The sequence below is a fragment of the Leucopleurus acutus genome, assembly GCF_964270905.1.
Source record: "Leucopleurus acutus genome assembly, chromosome: 13".
Taxonomy (NCBI): domain Eukaryota; kingdom Metazoa; phylum Chordata; class Mammalia; order Artiodactyla; family Delphinidae; genus Leucopleurus; species Leucopleurus acutus.
In genome coordinates this window covers 9,118,423-9,140,020 of record NC_139155.1, presented here as the reverse complement: position 1 = coordinate 9,140,020, position 21,598 = coordinate 9,118,423, and the positions used below count along the sequence as shown (strand labels likewise).

At 35.8% G+C, this 21,598-nt stretch overlaps 1 protein-coding gene across 1 annotated transcript in view; it reads left to right on the top strand.

Moving 5' to 3' along the window:
* Positions 1-21,598, top strand: part of CCDC102B (coiled-coil domain containing 102B) — a gene marked incomplete at both ends in the record, with an annotated part of 224,691 nt that overhangs the window by 64,180 nt on the left and 138,913 nt on the right. The window contains 1 exon segment of the mRNA XM_082852681.1: positions 15,689-15,805. Within this exon segment, the coding sequence (XP_082708807.1) occupies positions 15,689-15,805 (117 nt within the window).

The window sequence follows — 21,598 nt, the reverse complement described above, 5'->3', positions numbered from 1 at the left end:
TGTGAATAATGACGCAGTAAATGTGAGGTTGCAGGTATCTCTTAGAGATCCTGATTTCAATTATTTTGGTTATATACCCAGAAGTGGGATTGCTGGATCACATGGTACTTACATTTTTAATTTTTGGAGGAAACTCTATACTGCTCTCCAAAGTGGAGATTTCCCATATACCTCCTGTCCCTGCACATACAAGCCTCTCCAGTTGTCAACATCCCTCAACAGAATGGTACATTTTTTACCAAGGATGAACCTATGCTGACACATCATAATCACCCAAAGTCCACCGTTTACCTTAGGGTTCACTCGGTGTGAATGTACCTTAGGGTACATTCTGTGGGTTTAGACAAATGTATGATGATATATTTCCACCATTATGGTATCATACGTAGTGTTTTTACTGTCCCCCCAATCCTCTGTGTTCCACATCTTCATCCTTCCTTGCCCCACCTCCTTCAACACCTGGCAACCACTGATATTTTCTTGTCTCCATAGATTTGCCTTTTCAGAATGTCATATAGTTGGAATCATACAGTATGTAACTTCTTAAGACTGGCTTCTTTCACTTAGTGATATGCTTTCCTCCATGTCTTTTCACAACTTGATAGCTCCTTTCTTTTTAGGGCTAAGTAATATTCCATTGAGTGGATGTATCACAGTTTATCCAGCTACCTGCTGAGGGACATCTTGGTTGCTTTCAAGTTTTAGCAGTTATGGATAAGGCTGCTGTGAACTTCTATGTGCAGGGCTTTATGTGGTTTTCAGTCTCTTTTCATTTAATTATTACCCCCTGGTGAAATGAGTTCCTGTCTTAGATTATTTTATGGGTCACTGACCACCTTCTAGACAGCAGCATTTGAGTGAGGCATCCTCGGAATTGTGCCCAGGATCACATCTCAAAGTATGGCAAGTTATGTGGGAGGAACTGAGTGTAGCTCCTCTGTTGAGAAAGGGTTATGGATGTGGTGGAGACTCAGGGCATCACTGTCTCCTCTTTAGGGCCGTGGTGCATCCTAATTAGTACCAGAAGTTTTAAAGAGAGTTAAGAAATCATAAAGACAGAAGGCTCCTTTAGCTGGTATTTTTAGAGGTATCATATGGGAGAACTGAAAAGGCACAGGTGACACACAAGAACAAAGAGTATTCTTTGAAACGCACTTTAGAATGTATAATTATCACTTGAGGAAATTTTCCTTTGTAATATAGTTCTGAGGTTACGATCAAAGTCGGTCGAAGATATAATTCTATATTCACATTAAACATCTTCTGATATATACAAAATGAGTTGCTGATGAAATCTCATGAGAGTTCTCACATGGGTAATCTGGATATTATAAAAAATGGTAAATAATCTTTTAATGCAGTTGTACTGAATTAGCAGAATCCATTAGATTCAACTGAAAATAATTTTTAAAAATATATCTGTCCAGCTGTCTCTTGAAAGATTTTGATTTAATTGGTTAGGAGTACCGATTACATATCTGTGTTTTTAGAAGCTCGTTATCCTGGTGTGCACCTTAAATTGATATCTGCTGTTCTAAAACATCACCTGGGGAGGGGAGCGGGGGACTGTGGAAATCCCCAAAACCAGTTGTGACCATTTTATGTTAAAGATCAACTTGACTTGGCCACCACCAAGTGCCCAGATATCTGGTCAAACATTATTCTGGGTGTGTTTGTGAGGGTGTTTTGGCATGAGATTAGCATTTGAATGAGTAGACTGAGTAAAGCACATTGCCCTTCCTAATGTGGGTGGGCCTCATCTAATCAACTGAAGGCCTGAATAAACAAAAAGTCCAACTCTCATGCAGATAAGAGGGAATTCGTTCTGCCCGACTGTCTCTGACCTAGGGCATCAGTTTTGCCCTGGTTTTGGACTTGAACTGAAACATCAGCTTTTCCTGGATCTGGAACATGTTGACTCAGGTGGGAGCTCTACCATGAGCCCTTCTGGTTCTCAGGTCTTTTAACTTGGACTGGAGCTTTCACCACTGGCTCTCCTTGGTCTTCAGCTTGCCGACTGTAGATCTTGGGAATATGTGTGTGTGTATATATATATATGTGTGTGTGTGTGTGTGTGTGTGTGTCTTAGTCTGTTTCTCTAAAGAACCTTAATACACCAACTTTACTGAAAAAGTCATAACTTGACCATATCTGCTTGCTGCAAGTCCTGGTTTATTTCCACTCAATGATTTTTCTCTCTTTTGCCAGTTGTGCAATTGGCATTGGAAGCACTGCATGTACTCCTAGTTAGTAACATCAATTATAAAGTGAAATATATACTTTATATATTTTATGATTTATTTGACCTATTTTCCATTGTTCTGACTTTTTTTTCACTCTTTAGATGGCTTTAGCTCTTTAGCTGATTCTAGACATTGCATTGTTTGCACAAAAAAGCATAAAATCCCAAAGAAGAAAAGTGATTTTATCAACTATTTGGTTGTGGGAAAGATTTGTACAGGTCAGGCTCCAGTCTCCAATGATTTCAAAACGCCATATGTTAGAGGAGAGTAGGAATGTATTAACAAATTTCAAGTCACCAAATTAGTGAAAAATCATGTAAAATGGAACGTTTCCAAGAGTAACTTAATTACATTACCAACAGCATCATATGCATAAGTTCAAGTACCATTTTAATATTGACAGAGAGAGTTTAAGTGTGAAATGTTCGAATTCATTTTGAATTACATTCTCAATGTTTAATTATGAAATACACAGAGAAGTGGGTGATGAGGCTTTTTGATTCTTCATAAAATAGGGGTGCCAATGAGACAAATTAAGAGATGAAAACTCGTATTGTGTTTCATACTTAATTTGATTAAGTATGCTTCTAACAGAAGCTCTTTGTGATTTTAAAATTAAATTAGAAGGCGTAATTGCTATAAATCTTTTGACTAAAATAATCTTTGCTTTTTACATATTTTAATAGATTTATTGAGATATAATTCACATACCATACAACTCATTGTAAAGCATATAATTTGGTGTTTTTAAAATATATTCACAGAGTTGTGCAACTGTCACCATAATCAACTTTAGAACATTTCATCAGTCCAGAAAGAAACCCTAGATCCATTAGCAGTGACTCCTTATTTCCCTCCAATCCCCACAGTTTTAGTTAATTACTAATCTAATGTAATACTGTAGATTTACCTATGCTGGGCATTTCATATAAATGGAAATTTATGACTGGCTTCTTTCAACTTACATAGGTTTTTGAATAGAGTTTCTATAATCTGCCTTTCTACCAATTCTTCCTGTTACAACTCAAGAACATAAACATGTTGAATTTTTTTATGGCAACCTCATTTAGAAAAAACTATTAGGAGGCATAAGTTTCTGTTTCCCATAAGAAAATATATTAACATTTAGCTGTTTTATTCATGTCTGAAGCAAGATGTAAACATTTTAAAATTATATTACTTTTCTTAAATGAAAATTTTGATTTTGACAGAAGTACAGGTCATCAAGAGACCAAGACTAAGTAGGAAAACAAAGAAAACAAAGAAAAACATTTCAATTTCTAAAGCTTTGTAGAAATGTAAGATATTTTTTGATTATTACCAAAGTTGGCACTCTTTTTTCACTTGGTGAAGTTAAATCACATACTTTAGCTCTAAAAAATATATATTCAAACATGAATATTTGATTTTCCTAGTTTTATACTATGGTAATTATGTGCAACTTCAGGCAATATTTAATTAAGAATTAAACCATGCTAATCCTTTAAAAACCCTATTTTTCTAAAAGTAAAAATCTGAAACATGTTTTTCCTCCCCAAGAACTATGATATTCTATAATTTCATGTTCTTTGTGAGCTAAAGGACTTGGAGCTCTGTGTGTGTGTGTGTGTGTGTGTGTGTGTGTGTGTGTGTGTGTGTGTGTGTGTGTACTTGGAGAACAATACTCTGGAGTTTAAAAGGCTTAACAGCAACAATTAAAATGGTATCACATTCAAAAATATATCTTGAAGATGCTTCTATTCATGGATAGGAAGACTCAATTCTGTCAAGATGCTAGTTCTTCTCAACTTGATCTATGGATTCAATGCAGTGCCAATCAAAATCCTAGCAAGTTGTTTTACAGATATTGAAAAACTGGTTCTAAGGATAATAGGGAGAGGTAAAAGACCCAGAAGAGCTGGTACAATATTGAAGGACAAGAACAAGTTGAAGGATTGATGCTGCCTGACTTTAAGACTTACTATAAAGCTACAGTAATCAACACAGTGTGGCACTGGCAAAAGAATAGACAAACAGACCAATGGAACAGAATAGAGAATCCAGAAATAGACCCACATAAATATAGTTAACAAATCTTTGACAAAGGAACAAAAGCAATACAATGGAGCAAAGATAGTCTTTTCAACAAATTGTGCTGAAACAACTGGACATCCATATGCAAAAAAAAAAAAAAAAAAAAAAGAATCTAAACACAGGCCTTACACTTTTCCCAAAAATTAGCTTAACACAGATCATAGATCTAAATGTAAAACACAAAATTATCAAATTTCTAGAAGATAACATAGGAGAAAACTGGATGACCTTGGGTATAGTGATGACATTTTGGATAGAGCAAAAGTGTGATCCATGAGTGAAATAATTGATAAACCAGACTTCACTAAAACCAAAAACTTTTGCTCAGCTAAAGACAATGTCAAGAGAATGAAAGGACAAGCCAAGGACTGGGAGAAAACATTTGACACATCTGATAAAGGACCATTATCCAAAGTATACAGAGAACTCTTAAAGTTCAACAATAAGAAGATAAGCAATTGGATTAAAAAATGGGCCAAAAAAAAAAATGGGCCAAAGACTTGAACAGACACTTCACCAAAGATGTGCAGATGGAGAATAAACATATCAAAAGATGCTCACACATCCTATGTCATCAGGAAAATGCAAATTAAAACAATGGTGAAATACCACTACATACCTATGAGAGTGTCCAAAATCCAGAACACTTGACACCAAATGCTGGCTAGGATGTGGAGCAACAGGAATTCTCATTCATTGCTGGTGAGAATGCAAAATGATACAGCCACTTTGGAAGGCAGTGTGATGACTGTAGTTAATAATATTGTATTGAGTTACTACATAGTAACTCAAAAGTTACTGTGAGAGTAGAGCTTTAATTTTTTCGCCATAACAACAACAACAAAATGGTAATTATGTGAAGTGAAGGATGTGTTAACTAACCTTATTATTGTAAACATTTCACAATATGTAGGTGTATCAAATCATCACATTGTACACCTTCAACTTACACAATGTTACATGTCAATTATGTCTCAGTAAACTGGAAAAATATACAAAAAATATTTTAAGGCACATTTGGTAGTTATAAATGATGGAAAAAAAGAACACTTTCTTCATTGCTGGCTTTGAGCAATTTGATTTTAATGTGTGTTGCTGTGATCTGTGCATATATCTTTGTTCTTGGGGGTGTGTTGAATTTCTTGGATCTGTGTGTTCATACTTTTTATTAAATTTGGAAAATTTCTCATCATTATGTTTTTTAAATATTTGTCTTCATCCCTTTGTCAGGGACGCCAATTATAAGTACGTTAAGACTTGAAGTTGTCCCACTGTTTGCTAATTGGCACCCAGTGTAGTCCTACTGGGGTGAGTGAATGGTGAAGACTGGGAGGCTTGGAAGGGGAAGTTTGGTCAGTGGCACATACCAAGCACCTTGGTTGTTCCTGAGTTTTCAAATGCTCTTCGGTATGATGAGGTTATCACTGTTTGCTAACTGCCTTCCCATAGAGACCAGGCAATAGAGGTGCTATATCCTTCAATGTTTACATTTCAAAGAGATAGTTCCCAGGTCCTAGAGAAGGACCTCCCTGGGTTATAAAGCTGGCAAAAGGCTGGCAGGTTTATGCCTCAAAGGGGCAGGGAAAGAATTTACAATTACAAGTTGTTGTTGTTGTTTTCAAAATAAATACTCTAAGACAATGAAAGCCAAGAACCTGTAGTCACAAATAAACCCCTCTAATTTTACTCAGGCTGAGGGGAACATTAAGCCCTCTTGGTCACTTCTAATTCTATCATCTTTGTTCTTTCTGTGTCAGTTTCAATTGATGAATTTTTTTCCTCATTATGGCTCATGCGTTCCTATTTGCATAACATGCAATTTTTGACTGGACTTCTGTCATTAGCAATTTTATCTTGTTGGGTGGCACTGAATATTTTCATTTTTTAAAATTATTTTTGAGCTTTGTTCAGAGATGTAGTTTTATTACTTGGAAATAATTTAATCTTTTTTGTCTTAAAGCCTTTAAACCTTGTTAGATAAGACCAGAGCAGCATTTAGTCTAAGGCTATATTTCCTACTGACTATGGAGTCAAAACCATTCTGAGTCCTTTTTGTAATGGAAATGTGAATTATGAGGTCTTCCATTTTGGCAGCTGGCAATAGGAATTATTACTGGCCTTATGTGAGTCCTAGGCGGTGTTTCTTTTAATTCTCTTGGGGGTTAGTTTTCTTACAAGTATGCTCAGATCACCACCCTGGTGAGTACTCTGCAGACCTTCAGGGTTCCCCTCTGCTCCGTTCTCTCTGCTCTGGTACCTTTGCCTCAGCTACCCCTCATCCCATCGCTCCCAGCTTCACCCAAACTCAGGGGTACCACCAGCTTCTTCCTTGCTTCCCCTCCCTACCCTGTGAACTGAAACTCCTTCCAGGTAATAAACTGGCTATTTTTAGGGCTCTTTTTGTGTTCTCAGGGATTGCCTGATAATCAATGTCTTTACAACAATTGTTTCTTCCATTTTTCTTGCTTTTTAGTGGTTTCAGGTTGGCAAATTTAGCTTCTGTGACTCCATCTTGTTTAGCAGTCAGTATCATTTTGATTATGTATTAGAAGTATGTTTGTGTTTTTTTTATCTTGTTTCCCTTTAAATATTATTATTATTATTATTATTGCGGTATGCGGGCCTCTCACTGTTGTGGCCTCTCCCGTTGCGGAGCACAGGCTCCGGACGCGCAGGCTCAGCGGCCATGGCTCACGGGCCCAGCCGCTCCGTGGCATGTGGGATTTTCCCGGACCGGGGCACGAACCCCCGTCCCCTGCATCGGCAGGCGGACTCCCAACCACTGCGCCACCAGGGAAGCCCTAAATATTATTTTTTTAAAAAGCAGTCAATTTTTATACAGAATATGGGTTTATATATGTTTTGTGAATGTTTTGATAAGTCATGATAACCTGTTTTAAAATAACACATATTTTTATTCAAGATATTTTATTTTTTACTGAATTAAAAGAACAAAGGTCATTACCCTTTTTTGTGTAACATTTTATTTTTTACATGGTTTCTAAGCTGTTAATCACCCTTCCTTTTACTAATTTATCAAGAGATAAATAATTCACATGAAGCTCAGACATTTTAATTGGATATATCTTTTTAAGTGTGTTTTAATATGTAGGTTGTTTTTTTATATTTCTTTTTCCTTTTTTCCTTCTTATAATTTATTTAAAAAGCCAAGTCATTTGTCCTGTGAAGTTTTATTTTGGATTTTAGAGATTGCACCTTAAGGTACGATTTGCTACATTTCTCTGGTCTCTATATTTCTTATAAAATGGTAGCTGGATCAATAGGTTTGATGTAATTCTCTTTCAGGATGTTCTCCTAGGTGGGGTATTCTTCCCTTAAGAAGCACATGGTATTTGGGTGTCCCTGAGGTGCTAGCAGACCGATGCTCATTGCCTAGAACCATCGATTAATTTGGGGCTGCAAAATTGTGATATTCTCTTATTTCTCCTTAAGCTATTAGTTGGAATATTTAAATGAAGAGAACTTCTCACATAATACTTTATGCATTTAGATATAGTCAGGATACATGAGAGATTATTTTCCCTTTCTTTACCAATTTACAAAATAATAAATTAGTTCACTAGCATTCCCCAGTGTTAATCAAACTAGTATTTTTAGTATCATTATGAATTCACGAATTTAAACTTATTGAGTGTGCTTTAACATACTGCAATTATTATCCCTACTGTTATTCAAAAATTCCCATATTTAGAGAGCAGAAACTTCTTAATATTGGTTACTGAGAACATTTGATGCAATCCTAGCAAACTCTTATAGTTTCCTTACTCTGTGGTATGACAAAATATACTAGATATACCAAAATATCTTTGTTTTAGATCTGGAATAAGCCGTTTCTTCAGAGTCCTGGATTCTCAGTGAGGAATAGCTCAAGACCACAATCTGTGTGTAGAAATGTGCTGAGATGGTCATTATTTCCAGGCCATTTCAGTGGAAAGAACTGGTAAATTTATAAATATGTTGAATCTTCTTTATCATTCTCCTCTGTTCATCACAGTTTGTTCATTACTTTTGGTTATTTAGCATCTTATTTCTTTTTACCTTGTCTCTTAAGGCAGCATCTGTTGCACTTTTTTGCTCTTGTGTTCCTTTTAGCTTATTCGGAAGTGATTTTTATTTCTAATTCTTTCCTGAATATTATTATATTTCTGAATATTTAAAGTTCTTGGTTGCATTGCTCTTTCATGTTATTTATAATTTTATTGATGTTGTTTTGGTCACATTGAAAAATTTGATTCTTCTTTTTCTCTAGTGGGCATGTATGTCTAGAATGCTCTCACTATTTATACCATATTCTCATTGTATTTAAGATTATTCTATTCCTCATTCTTTTGTCCTTATATAACACTACATATGATTCAACTATGACCCTCTTTTGTTGCTCATTCTTAAATGGATTTAGGTTTTTTTGGTACATAGAAGGGAAAGTGGGTGAATAAAGAAATGTTTGCTAGCTTCACTGCTTTAGAGCTCATTACTCTTAATATTTGTGCAGTGTGCCCCAGATTATGGCCTTGTCCTCTCCAAAACCTCTCCAAAACCTCTGCCAGAGAACAGAGGCCCTGTTCTCTGGCAGACTATGGCCCTGTTCTCTGGCAGACTATGGCCCTGTTCTCTGGCAGACTTCTACATGGATCCCTTCTCTGCCTTTATTGCCACTGTTCCTCTCAATGTGGATCCTGTTCTCAGCATTATCCTCTGAGGGGAGGGGGTATTTTTAAAAGAAGTCTTATCTGCTTTTTTTTTTTTTTTTTTTTTTTTTTTTTGCGGTATGCGGGCCTCTCACTGTTGTGGCCTCTCCCGTTGCAAAGCACAGGCTCCGGACGCGCGGGCTCAGCGGCCATGGCTCACGGGCCCAGCCGCTCCGCGGCATGTGGGATTTTCCTGGACCGGGGCACAAACCCGTGTCCCCTGCATCGGCAGGCGGACTCTCAACCACTGCGCCACCAGGGAAGCCCTGTCTGCTTTTTTTAAAGAGTATATAGGGTAGAGACTGCTCCAGTTCTTCAGACTTTGCAATGGCCCTCTCGCATAAGCTCCCCGGTTAGAAATTGTGAAACTCCCCTAGTTTCATCTACTGTTTTCATGTTGACCTGACACACTTCCCAGGTATTGTATATTGTCAGTTTGGGGTTCTCCTGTTCTCAGATCACGATGATTCCCTTTAGTTTTCTCAAGCAGCTGTTGATCTCCTGCAGTTCTTGAAGCTGTGAGTGGATTGTCTTAACCCACTTGTATCTTGGGGTCCATAGGGACAACTTGTCACCTAATTTTGCTGTAGGTATCCATAGGTTTTTTAGTTTGTTGTTCTCATTGCTCTGTTTTCATGGAAAGATCTGAGGTCATTAAAATAATTACACCACCAGACCACTGCCTTCTTTCCACAGTTCCCCATGGGGATAGTAATTTGGTTTTCAACCCCAGATTTCCAACTTCCACATGGGGCCTTCAAAAATTGATCTGCCTAAGGAAGTACTCTGCAAGCGAGTTCTCTTAGCCCACATTACCCTCCACCCACTTCGCAAACGAAAGGCATATTTATCTTTCTGATCCCTTGATCCCCAGTATTATTTTAGAACATTTTGCCAGAATGAGAAAAACTAAAGAGTGCCAGACACAGAGACATTTTAAAGTATTGGTATTAATAAGCCAACTAACGAATGAGTCACAAAACCTTTGGCATGTCAGGTGGTTCCTACTTTTCCTTTTCATAAAAATACTGGAATAGGACCTAATGGATTGGTCAGTTTATAGATAATAAAAAATAAATTTTGATATAAAATCAAAATGTAGCTTTGCCGTATATTTAGTAGGATATTAAAAAATAACACACACACACAAAAAAAATAACACAAACAATGACTGATATAACAAAATATCTTCCATTTCTGTCAACATGTGTTATCAACTTCCTCAGTGCTCCTATTTTGAAAAGAATAAATAAAACCGATGATAATTCTTATTTTATTCTATCAATAAGTAATTTCATCCATTGATTAACAAACTAATTGAAAAAATGTGTCTATCTGTCTCATAAAGAGATGCATTTCCAGTAAATGATTAGTTTACATTTAGTAATTATTTATCACAATATGTGCTATCCCATCTTATTTTTAAGCCACCATGTACCTGTAATTATCGTTAAGGTAATTCAATCCAAAAGAAACTTTTTAACCTTTGGAACCTTACAGTTGTAATATATATAATACACACACACATATTTTATATGCATAATTTTATTGCATGTTGTAGAGTAAAAACATTTTCAAGTATAAACATATGTTACAGTAAGATGATGTGGAGGAGGTGGACTAGAAATAAAAATTTAAGAAATAAAATTAACAATATAATTTTTTTTGAACAGATGACAGTGAATATCACATTTCTATGGATTTTAGCTATTGCATGAAGTGTGATGCAACCATTTTATTTAAAGTGTCAATATTTAAAATTCACCAGAAATTTTACTTTTTGAATCTAAATAAATATAATATTTTAAGACAAACTTTAAAAAGGTAGAGGATACATTAGCATGAGAGAAAAAGAGTTTAAAGACCACTAAAATCAGTTATTTAGTGTTTTTATTTTGACTTGAAGGATACAATAAAATTTGCATTAATCATACTTAAACATTCCTCAGTGTCTTTACTACCATTCTTTAAGGTTGAGGGAGGGATTTAGGTAAAGTTTACTTAAAATAATTTTTGGCTAAGTTTTGGAGCTATGATATAAGTGATGACATTTTGGAGGCTTCTCTGTACACTTACAGTTGATTCAAGTTACTTGAATGAACTGAACCTCGTTGTTAGCTGTCCCTAGGTCCACTGCATTTTGGGTAGCCTTCTATTGGGGCACATTTCCTTCTTACATTCCTCACCTTTCATAAGAATATGGTATCCCTACCAGAACCTGCCTAACTGTTAAACATTTGGTCTTATATTCTGAATTAGTTGATAGTCAATACTTATCCCAAAAGCCAAATTATAAATGTATGTATCAACATGAAGGCAACGGGAAGAGCTGTTAAAGTGTGTTGACCAGGGTCAATCTGATTACAATAAAACAAATAACTCAAAATTCAGTGTGAAGAAGAGATTTGGGGGCATGGGTGATGATGAAACTGTTTTGAGTCTAACATGGTAATCCGGAAAGAAATAATCAGATGCCCTAAACTTGGTGGGGGATGTGGAGAGATGTGGAGAGTTGAGAAATATACAATTGAAAGAAATCATGATGCTTGGTGATTAATTGAATGTTGAATGCATTTTCCTTCTCCTATATTATATGATTAAATAAGAAAATATTTTTATTTATATTACACAATATTTTTATTTTCTAGACATTGTCTCCTGAAAGATTTTTCCACTCTATGCTAAATCTAAATGTATTAGAGTAAATATTTATGCATAATGTTGCTAATTTTCCAGAAGCAAATTATGGCAGATATTTCTGAAGTCAGAGATATGATAAGTTGCCTGGTTTAACCTTTCACAAATACTGCAGTATGAAAAGAGGGATTTTAATGAGGAATTTTGGAATTATACTGTAATGCAATTTCAAAAAATAAAAAAACTATTGCAAGAGACTATACTTAACTGAATTTTAAATAAAGGGACATGAACTTGGAAAATGCTTTCTAATTCTGACTCATTCACTTCATCAGATACCTTCTATTTCTGTCATTTTCAATTTAACTAATGTAATATATCATTTGTGGATGACATTCATAATTCTGCTAAATTAATAATCCTTACCATCTCCCCATCCGTGGCTTTCAATTTTTCATTTGCTAAATAGATTTTTAGTTACAACTCCATTAATCTAAACCTAAAGTTGAAGAGGCAAGTGGCAAAATTAAGATGATTTTGAGTTCAGAAAATAATTTTTAAATGATCAAAATAACTCAGATTTTTAATAGGAGGGAGTATAGTTGTTTCATTAATTTGTTAATCAACTTTTTTCTGTTATATTGTTTTAATTGCTTTGGCCGTTCAATATTTCATTTACTGTTTTTATTTTGTTTTTTGCTCTTGCCTGTCTGGAGTGTATAGGAACTGTGAGGTTAGAGGGGCTGGCTTAGAATAAGGGATAAGAACAGGAGATCAGGACTGAGGGTTATAGGGCCAAGCAGCTGGTAAGGACTTTGACTTATACTCTGAATGGATTGGGAAGCCTCTGGAAAGATCTGAGCAGTGGAGTTACATGATTTGATTTACTTTTTAAAAAGCTTTTTTTAAAATTTTATAAATTTATTTATTTATATTTGGCTGCTTTGGGTCTTCGTTGCTGCACACGGGCTTTCTCTAGTTGCAGCGAGCGGGGGTTTACTCTTTGTTGAGGTGCACGGGCTTCTTATTGTGGTGGCTTCTATTATTGTGGAACACGGGCTCTAGGCACGCGAGCTTTAGTAGTTGTGGCTCGCGGGCTCTAGAGCACAGGCTCAGTAGTTGTGGCGTGCAGGCTTAGTTGCTCCACGGCATGTGGGATCTTCCCGGACCAGGGCTTGAACCCGTGTCCCTTGCATTGGCAGGTGGATGCTTAACCACTGTGCCACCAGGGAAGTCCCTAAAAAGCTTTTTTTGATGGCTGTTTTGAGAAAGGGAATATAGATCCATGAGGAGAAGCAGAGAGTGTGGCAGTTATTAAAATAACTGAGATTTTGGTGGTTGATCAAGGCAGTAGTGGTGAAGGTAGAAAGTGGATGGATTTATTAAATAACTGAAGGTTAAGTTCAATTGATTTGTTTTTAGTCTGAATGTGGCATATCAAAGAAAGAAAAAGGTTAACCATAAGTCCAATATTTTTGGCCTGATCAAAGGGGTGGATGGAGGTGATATTAGTTGAGATGGCAAAGACTAGCAGAGAAACATTTGAAGGAGAAGTACTTAGTCTTTTCAAAGTGTTAAGCTTTGGAAGCCTATAGAAGTGATAAGTAGCAAGTTGGGTGTGTGGGTCAGAAGTAGAGGGGAGACCTTCAGGATGGAATGAGGCATTTGAAGGTTGTCAGCATTTTGACTGGTATACAGTGCCATGGGTGCACATGAGCTGTCCAAAGGAGCAAACGTGTCAAGAGAACGGGTACATTCCAACATTCAACTCTGTCTTCTAACTTTTCTAGTAAATTTTTTCTGAAGGAAGGATGGCTAGACACATTTTAAAAATATCCTATTATTGTTCTTTAAATTTTTGAAATTGCTTTGTCCTTAATTTATGAATGCAATATATATTCATTTTTTTCCTGAAGATCGTGATTAGATTTTTTAAAAAAATCATTCTCTTTTATATCTTAAATTGTACCATTTTTCTGTTTTCTTTATTTTCTATCAGACATTCTGTTTCTTAATCTTGGTCATATTTTTTCATAGCCTTGGGGTTCTTCCTATGTCCAGAGATCCTTGATTTTCTGCTCACAGTGATGAATGAAAATGGAATTATTTTAGGTAATTGATGTGGATTCCCTCTACTGTTGCATATGAAAGTGTATTTTCCTGCTTCTTCTCTCCTTTGAGTGGTTTATTGAAAGTTCTGTTGACAATGGGGGGGGGGGTTATGATTGATCTAGTTCCCTGAGAAGTAATGACCAAGATTTCAGAAGTTAAGCTAGGGGCACTCAATTACCACAATGAGTTAATTTTTTTTTTTTTTTTTTGGTGGACACAACCCAAAACCTGTGGCTTGCAATTTGTTATTCGTTTTTTTAGCAAAGTGACTTTTCTTTTCTTTATGCATTGGTTTAAGAACTCAGGTAATGAATTTGGTAAGAATGTTCTCAAATTTGCTTCCCCCAGTTATTAGCTTTGTGAATTTGGGAATGTTACTTAAGCCTAGTAAAAATATGTTTTATTTTTCTTTAAGGTAGGGGGTAATAATAATAATACCTAACACAGAGGATTACTGTTAGCATTAAGTAAGGAAATATATATCAAGTCCAGTTCCTAGAGACTAGTACATGCTTAATATTACTATTAACAATAATAACATGAGTAAGATTATTTTAAAATTTTAAATAAGTGGTATAATGATAGCTTTTATATTCTAATTTATTGTCGGATTACATACAAATTATGTAATTTTAATTCTGGAAACCTACATAGTGTAGGAAAAACATGTTAATAAAACAAAATAGCCTATGTGTATATATCTACATATTATATATATATCAAATTTCATGATTCTGCTGAAAACTTCTAATTATAAGGACAACTATGGGGAAAAATCATTGTTTGCATTTCTAGGATTTTTCTCATTCCTATGTTTCTTTTTATAGACTTAGGTTTTAGGTTCACTGCAAAATTGAATGGAAGGTACATAGATCTCCCATATACAGCCCCACCCCCCCACTCATAGGTAGCTTCCCCCATTACCAAGGTCCTTCACCACAGTGGTACATTTACTACAATTAATAAACCTACACGATACATTATAATCACCCAAAGTCCATAGTTTACCTAAGGTTCACTCTTGGTGTTGTACATTACTGGTTTAGACAAATGTATAAGGACATGCATCCATCATTAGAGTTTCATACAGAGTAATTTCACAGCCTTAAAAACCTCTGTGCTCCACCAGGTCACCCCTTCCTCCTCCAAGCCCTGGAAACCACTGATCTTTTTATTGACGACATAGTTTTGCCTTTTCTAGAATGTCATATAGTTGGAATCACACAGTATGGAGCCTTTTCAGATTGGCTTCTTTCACTTAAAAATATGCCTTGATGTTTCCTCCATGTCTTTTCATGGTTTAATAGCGCTTTTTTTTGTTTGTTTTTTTAGTGCTGAACCATGTTCCATTGTCTGGATGTGCCAGAGTTTATTTATACTGTTTTCCTGCTGTAGTTTTCTATAGAAATTTATTGGCATCTTTTATAGATGTTCTACATACATTTTACCAGCTTGAGCATTATACAGTTGTATTTTTTCCATTGCCCAAATTTGTCTCTGTTACAATCTATACACTTTTTATACTTCATCGAAAATATATGTAAGTAGGATTACAAAGAGTACTATGGAACTAATATTCAAGACTGAAAGATCAGAATTAATTGGATTAGTTTAGAATCCAATTAGTCAATTATTAAGAATCTGTAGAGGTAGCTAAGCTTTGTCCAATTTTCAACTTGTGAATTTAGATTCATGGAGACTTGCTGATTTGTTCTCCAACAACATAGGAGTTTTCAACTACAAGTGTAAAGAAATACATGGTTCAACTACAATATTTATAATAGGAACAACAAAACCTACCAGGTTATACATAGAAAAAAAAAAACTGAAAGCAAAATGAAAGACTAATGTGAATTAGCCTGGAACCAGCCTTTGTAATATCATGTGATTATGACTTTAACTTTCTTTTTTCAGTTTGACATTCTTCATGGTCAACATAAAAATAAAATGGAAGAAATATCAGGAGATATAAAGGAAGGATCGAAATCTAAAAATAGCAGTGACAGAGTGATCTATGAGTTAAGAGCAGAGGTAAGATACTGGGTAAAGAGTAATATACTAAAACATATCTGAAGGTTATTAAATGATAGAATGTCCTAAGAAGTATAACTGAGGAGTCTTTGGTTATTTTATGAAAAAGAATGCTGCTGAACATCAAAAATAAAGTATCAGCGTACATGTGATCTAAAATGCTGTGAAATGATATTGGCCCAACACTATATCTGAATTGTCTGAATGTTATAAAGACAAATTGACTAAAAACCACCTGGACACACCCCTACCCTCACCCCATATAAGGAACAAGTTCGCCTCCCACTCAGGATGCGAGCAAGAAAGAGAACCTGTTTGTTCTTTTTCTCCCCTGCTGCAGCAGGCGTCCCAATAAAGCCTTGCCTGAAAAAAAAAAAAACCTACCTTATAGCTGATACATCTTACTGTAAATAAATACTTATTAAAAGTTTGATCAGCTGCTGGATCTCATGTGTTAAGATATTATCAGGAACAATGACATTCAAAATTTGTTACATGTAGTTCCTGGTTGAATTCACATGGCTGTTGGCAATTAGCAGTAGGCAGAATTACCTCACTTTGGTTATAGTTAATTCATTTCTTAGGTGTGCCGAGTAAAATGGTGGAAACAGCTAGTTTCTGCTCCCACCACCACCAACAACGACAAATTAATTTTCACAGATTGTACATTCTGTTTTCTTTGTCTTGTTGGTAAAGGAGGAATTATCATCCTTAGAGATAGGAGGGGAGATTGAATTATTTGTACTTTATAGAACATTGTGTTAGTGCATTAAAAGTGGGAAATCATAAATTATGTATTATGTAACGGGTAATTCTGGAAGATGTCTTAGATACAAATGTGTAAGAACAATTCAGGAAATGGAATTAAGTTAGTGAAAAATATAGGTTGGGAGGCAAGTAATTTGTACTAGGTTTCTTCCTTATAAAATTCTGTAAAGGCTGAATTCACACCTCAGTATGTTTTATATCAGATGAACATAGTGCAATGGAAAAGGCATAGATTTCAGAACAAAAGCGGCTCCATCACTTACCGATTACTTTATTCTGGTCAACTCCTTAAGCCTCTCTAAATCTCAGTTTACAAATTGTCATAAGGGAAGTAAGAGTAATACTAGTTATCGCACAGGATTTTTGAAAAGATTACGTATCGCAGGGGAAAAATTGTCAGAGGCAGAGTGCTTTACTGTTGGGAATTAGCTAAGATATTCAGGCGAATTTGCCCTTCCTGAGATTAGCTCTTCCCTCGTCACCTCTTCTATGAGTCAAGTAAGGGATGTTGGGGTGAGGGAGGATATATAGAGACATCTGTGACGAGAAAGACTGAACTGTTGAAAACATCGCTTTCTAACAGTGAAGTCAAAGGGGAAAACATGATGGCCTTTTGTTTTCTAAGAGGAACCAAACCAGCAGGATACGTACCAGTTTTCCTTGGCCCTGAGATCTGAGAGGTATCTTTGATTAAGGATCGCACACTATGTCATGTACTAGCTTATTTAGGTGTTAGAGACAAATGCAGAGGAAGGCACATATGGTTGTTAATACTCTCCTCAAAAGTTGATGGCATTGTCTTAGATCATCATTTTCAGGATACATTGGGAGCCATAGCAATATAGGATCTCTGATATACAACTGTTTTAGTTTGGTGTAATAGAAAGTTCTGTGACTCATTTGAGTAAGCTATTTCACATCTATAGAGCTCAATTATGTATCTTAAATTAGGATACAAACATTTTGCCCACCTAAAGGCACTTTTCCATAAGATATTCAAGCACTATGATATATAATTTTTGCTATTTTGAAATTCTTAATGAAGCACTTAATGCTGAAAGCAAATGTAGACATGAATTGCCTATGTCTTTTACTCTGTGCACTTGAATGTTATATTCGAATGAATTAAATTTCAGAAAGAAGGCTTTGTTCAAAAGAAAACAAATATTGGGACAAATTCTTATAGAAACAGTGAGCTTGTGTGTGTGTGTTGTATATATGAGTCTCTGTGTTCATTTAAACTTTAAATTAGGATAGAAGCTACCTCCTTTCTTTGGAAAAGAAGATATAACCACTCTGTTGTCATTGTTTTGTTTTTTATACTCGTTATGTTTAGGTCTTAAAATCTTTTTATGTTTGCATAAAAGTCATTGGGTGATTATACCATAATTTAATTAAAATATAATCTATTTTTAAAAATCTGTTTAGTTTTAGTGTTACATATATAATCAATATTGCAGTAAACATGCATGTCCACGTGCATCTTTAAACATTAAAAAATGGCTTAGGGTAAATTCCTAGAAATGGTATGGCTTTTTCAAGAGAATGTTTATTTTTTCAGTATTTTATACACACTGCCAGATTGTCCATTAGAAAAATTATATCAATTTACATTCTCACTCACCTGCAATGTATAAACATGCTCATTCTATAGCCAACAGTATATATTATTGTTTTTAAAATTTTCCTAGCTGATAGGCCAAAAAGATCATTTTAATTTGTATTTTATTGATCTAAACATACACTTCTGGTTGTTTGATCATTTTTATTAGTATAAGGTTTACTATAATAGCTACCATTTACTGAGAACTTACTGTGTACATCACACATATATTGCTGAGCCATTGAAATATAAAATCTTATTTAATATTTTAATACTCTTATGATCTGTGTATTCTTAGCTACTTTTAATGGAAAGAATCTTAGAGGACTTACCTTGATCAAGGGTACAACAAACGTTGTGCTCAAGGGTACATCAAACGTTATATAGATAATCTTTTACCTATGTTCTTATTTAGTTCCAGTTTCTCAGAGGCACACACTCAGGTCAGATTGTTCAGCAGGTTAGGATCTTACCAAAGGCCACCAGCCCATGAGTTAAATCCTGAAGCCACATGTTACCAGCAGTCAGTATCTGACATTGCTACCCCGGTCTGTCCTCATTCTGTGGGTTTACTGAAGCAACAACTCTGGAAATACAATAGATTTTAATTGTTGGAATTAAAAAATAGTATCTTCATATAAAACATCATGATTTTCTAACCATTGATGATCCCCATATGTCATGGGCACCTTTTAAAAACTGTTACTAGGGCTTTCCTGGTGATGCAGTGGTTTGAGAGTCTGCCTGCTGATGCAGGGGACACGGGTTCGTGCCCCGGTCCGGGAGGATCTCACATGCCGTGGAGCGGCTGGGCCTGTGAGCCATGGCCACTGAGCCTGCATGTCTGCAGCCTATGCTCCGCAACGGGAGAGGCCACAACAGTGAGAGGCCCGCTGTACCGCAAAAGACAAAACCAAAACAAAACAAAACTGTTACTAACACCCACCAATTTGATAATAGTATTGTTTGCACTTGAGGAGTGTGTTTTACTTATCTCTTAATCTGTCCAGTCTCTTTCAGAAATAGTTTGCTGATGATCTTCCCATTTTGGAAATCTGATTGGTCAAAGAAATTCAATATGCAGTCTTGATAAAAAGGCCCCAGAGTATTTAAATAATTGACTCTTCTGGGCAATGTGTAATGAGGTGAATTCTCTGAGCAGGAAGTCACTTGGTAAATGAATATATCTTAACATATGCATATATGCATATGCGTAATGGATGCATTTGATCTTTTCTCCACATTTAAGATCAAGACCCCTTGAACTAGAAATGAGAGTTTATTTAGAATGGAAATGAACTGACATTCTGAGTGAAGAAATTGTTACCTTTTTCTACAACCTGGCTGCTTCTTGAAAGCAAACTCATAATCAGGAAACACATTACATTTTTTAGGCCAAACTTTTTGGGATAAACATTTTCCAAGGGAAAATAATTAGTTTATCTTGTATTATTCCAAAAATATATCACTTACATTTCAGTTTCAAATTTTGGGGAATTTTGATTTCATATTTCTTTTCTGTGGTTTGTTCTTTTCTCACCTATTCACACATTTATATCCTATTCCTATTCCACTTTGGAAAGATTAAGTAGACATACTTTTCCCTACTTAATTCAATAAATCAAATAAAAACTCTGAGCATTATATGTAAAGTAAACATAAAAGACTCAAAGTTGAAGAGAAAAGGCATTCAGCTAGGTATCTTGGGACCTAAGAAATTACATGGAGGAGTTTCCTGGGTTTTCTTTTCTCTGCATATATGCCAGAATTGGAGCTGAAGAAGCTAGCAGCCTGGAAATAACAACAGGCACAGATAAAAACAAAACCAAAAACAAAATGCAACTGAAGTCTTCTTGCTCTAGTTAAAGGACTAGGGAATGGTCAGCTTAGCAAGACAGGAAACCAATAGACAATAATTGTTCTAATCCACCAAATATTACAGAAAACAGTGGTGCCCCATTCAGCTCCTGTTAGTAAATCTGAATGGGGAGCCTACATTTCCACCCTCACAAGACAGTAGAAAGTTGCCCAGTCCTTCCTTTTGGAGTGTTGGCATAGAAGGCTGAGCTGGAACCAGGATTTCATCCCTGCTGGGCAGCAGTGAGACCCCCAGAGCTTGTGGTGTCAGTGAAAACCACGTAGGGGGCCTGTGCTTTCACCTCCACTCTCTCCCAGCTACAGAGGTCTAGTGGAGAGCTGGAGGACCCATCCCCATCCAGCAGTAACTAGGAGCATCCCCAGTCGGGTACCAACGGAGGTTTGGTGGGGCCTGGACTTCTACATTCACCTGGAAGTAATGAGTCCATGCTGCTGCTTTACCTTCCAGAATGGTACATCAGAGGAACCTGTCTAACACAGAATGTTTAGATGAGAGCCAGAGTCTCATAAGATAATACCCCAAATGTCCAGGACACAGTTGAATATTACTCATCATATCAAGAACCAAAATATCTCAGAATGAATGAAAGAAGACAATCAACAAATGCCAACACTGCAAAGACAGAGATGTTTCCATTTCTTGGTGAGAATTTTAAAGTGGCCATCATAAAAATGCTTTAATCAGCAATCATGACCATGCTTGAAACAAATGAAAAAAATAGAAATCCTCAGTAAAGAAACAGAAAGTCTCAGCAGAGAAATAGAAAATACAAAGAAGAAACAAATGGAAAAGTTAGAAGGGAAAAACACAATAACCAAAATTTTTTTAAATTATGAATGGAAGGAACAGAAGAAAGAATCAGTGAACTTGAAGACAGAGCAATAGAAATTACCCAGTCTGAATGACAAAAAGAAAATAGTCTGAAAGAAAACAAAGGCTTTGCTAACAGGGATTGAGGTAGGGGCCTATGGGATGCTAACAAAAATCAAACACTTATGTCACTGGAGGCCAGTTTGAGAGGAGAAATTATGAGGGGCCGAATATTACTCAAAGAAATAGAGTGAAAAATTTCCAAATTTAGGAAAAGGGTCAAATCTATAGTCAAGATGCTTAGTAAACCCCAATCAGCATAACCTGAAGTATATCCACATCCAGATACTTAGTCAAACTTATGGAGAACTAAGAAATAATGATCTTGACAACACCAAGAAGGAAATTACACCTGACCTACAGGGAAAAAATAATCCAAATGACAGTGAAAATTTCGTCAGAAACCATGGAGGCCAGAAAGAAGTGGCACACTTTTCTCCAAGTTCTAAAAGAATTGTCAACTCAAAATGCTATATCCAGTGAAAATACCTTTTAGGACATTCTCAGATGAAAGAAAACCAAGATAATTTGTCTCCAGTAAATAAGCACATGAAAAGGTGTCAACACATTAGTCATCAAGGAAGTGCAAATTAAAACCACAGTGAGATAAAACTACACATTTATCAGAATGGCTAAAATAAAAATTAGTGACAACAGCAATGCTGGTGAGAAT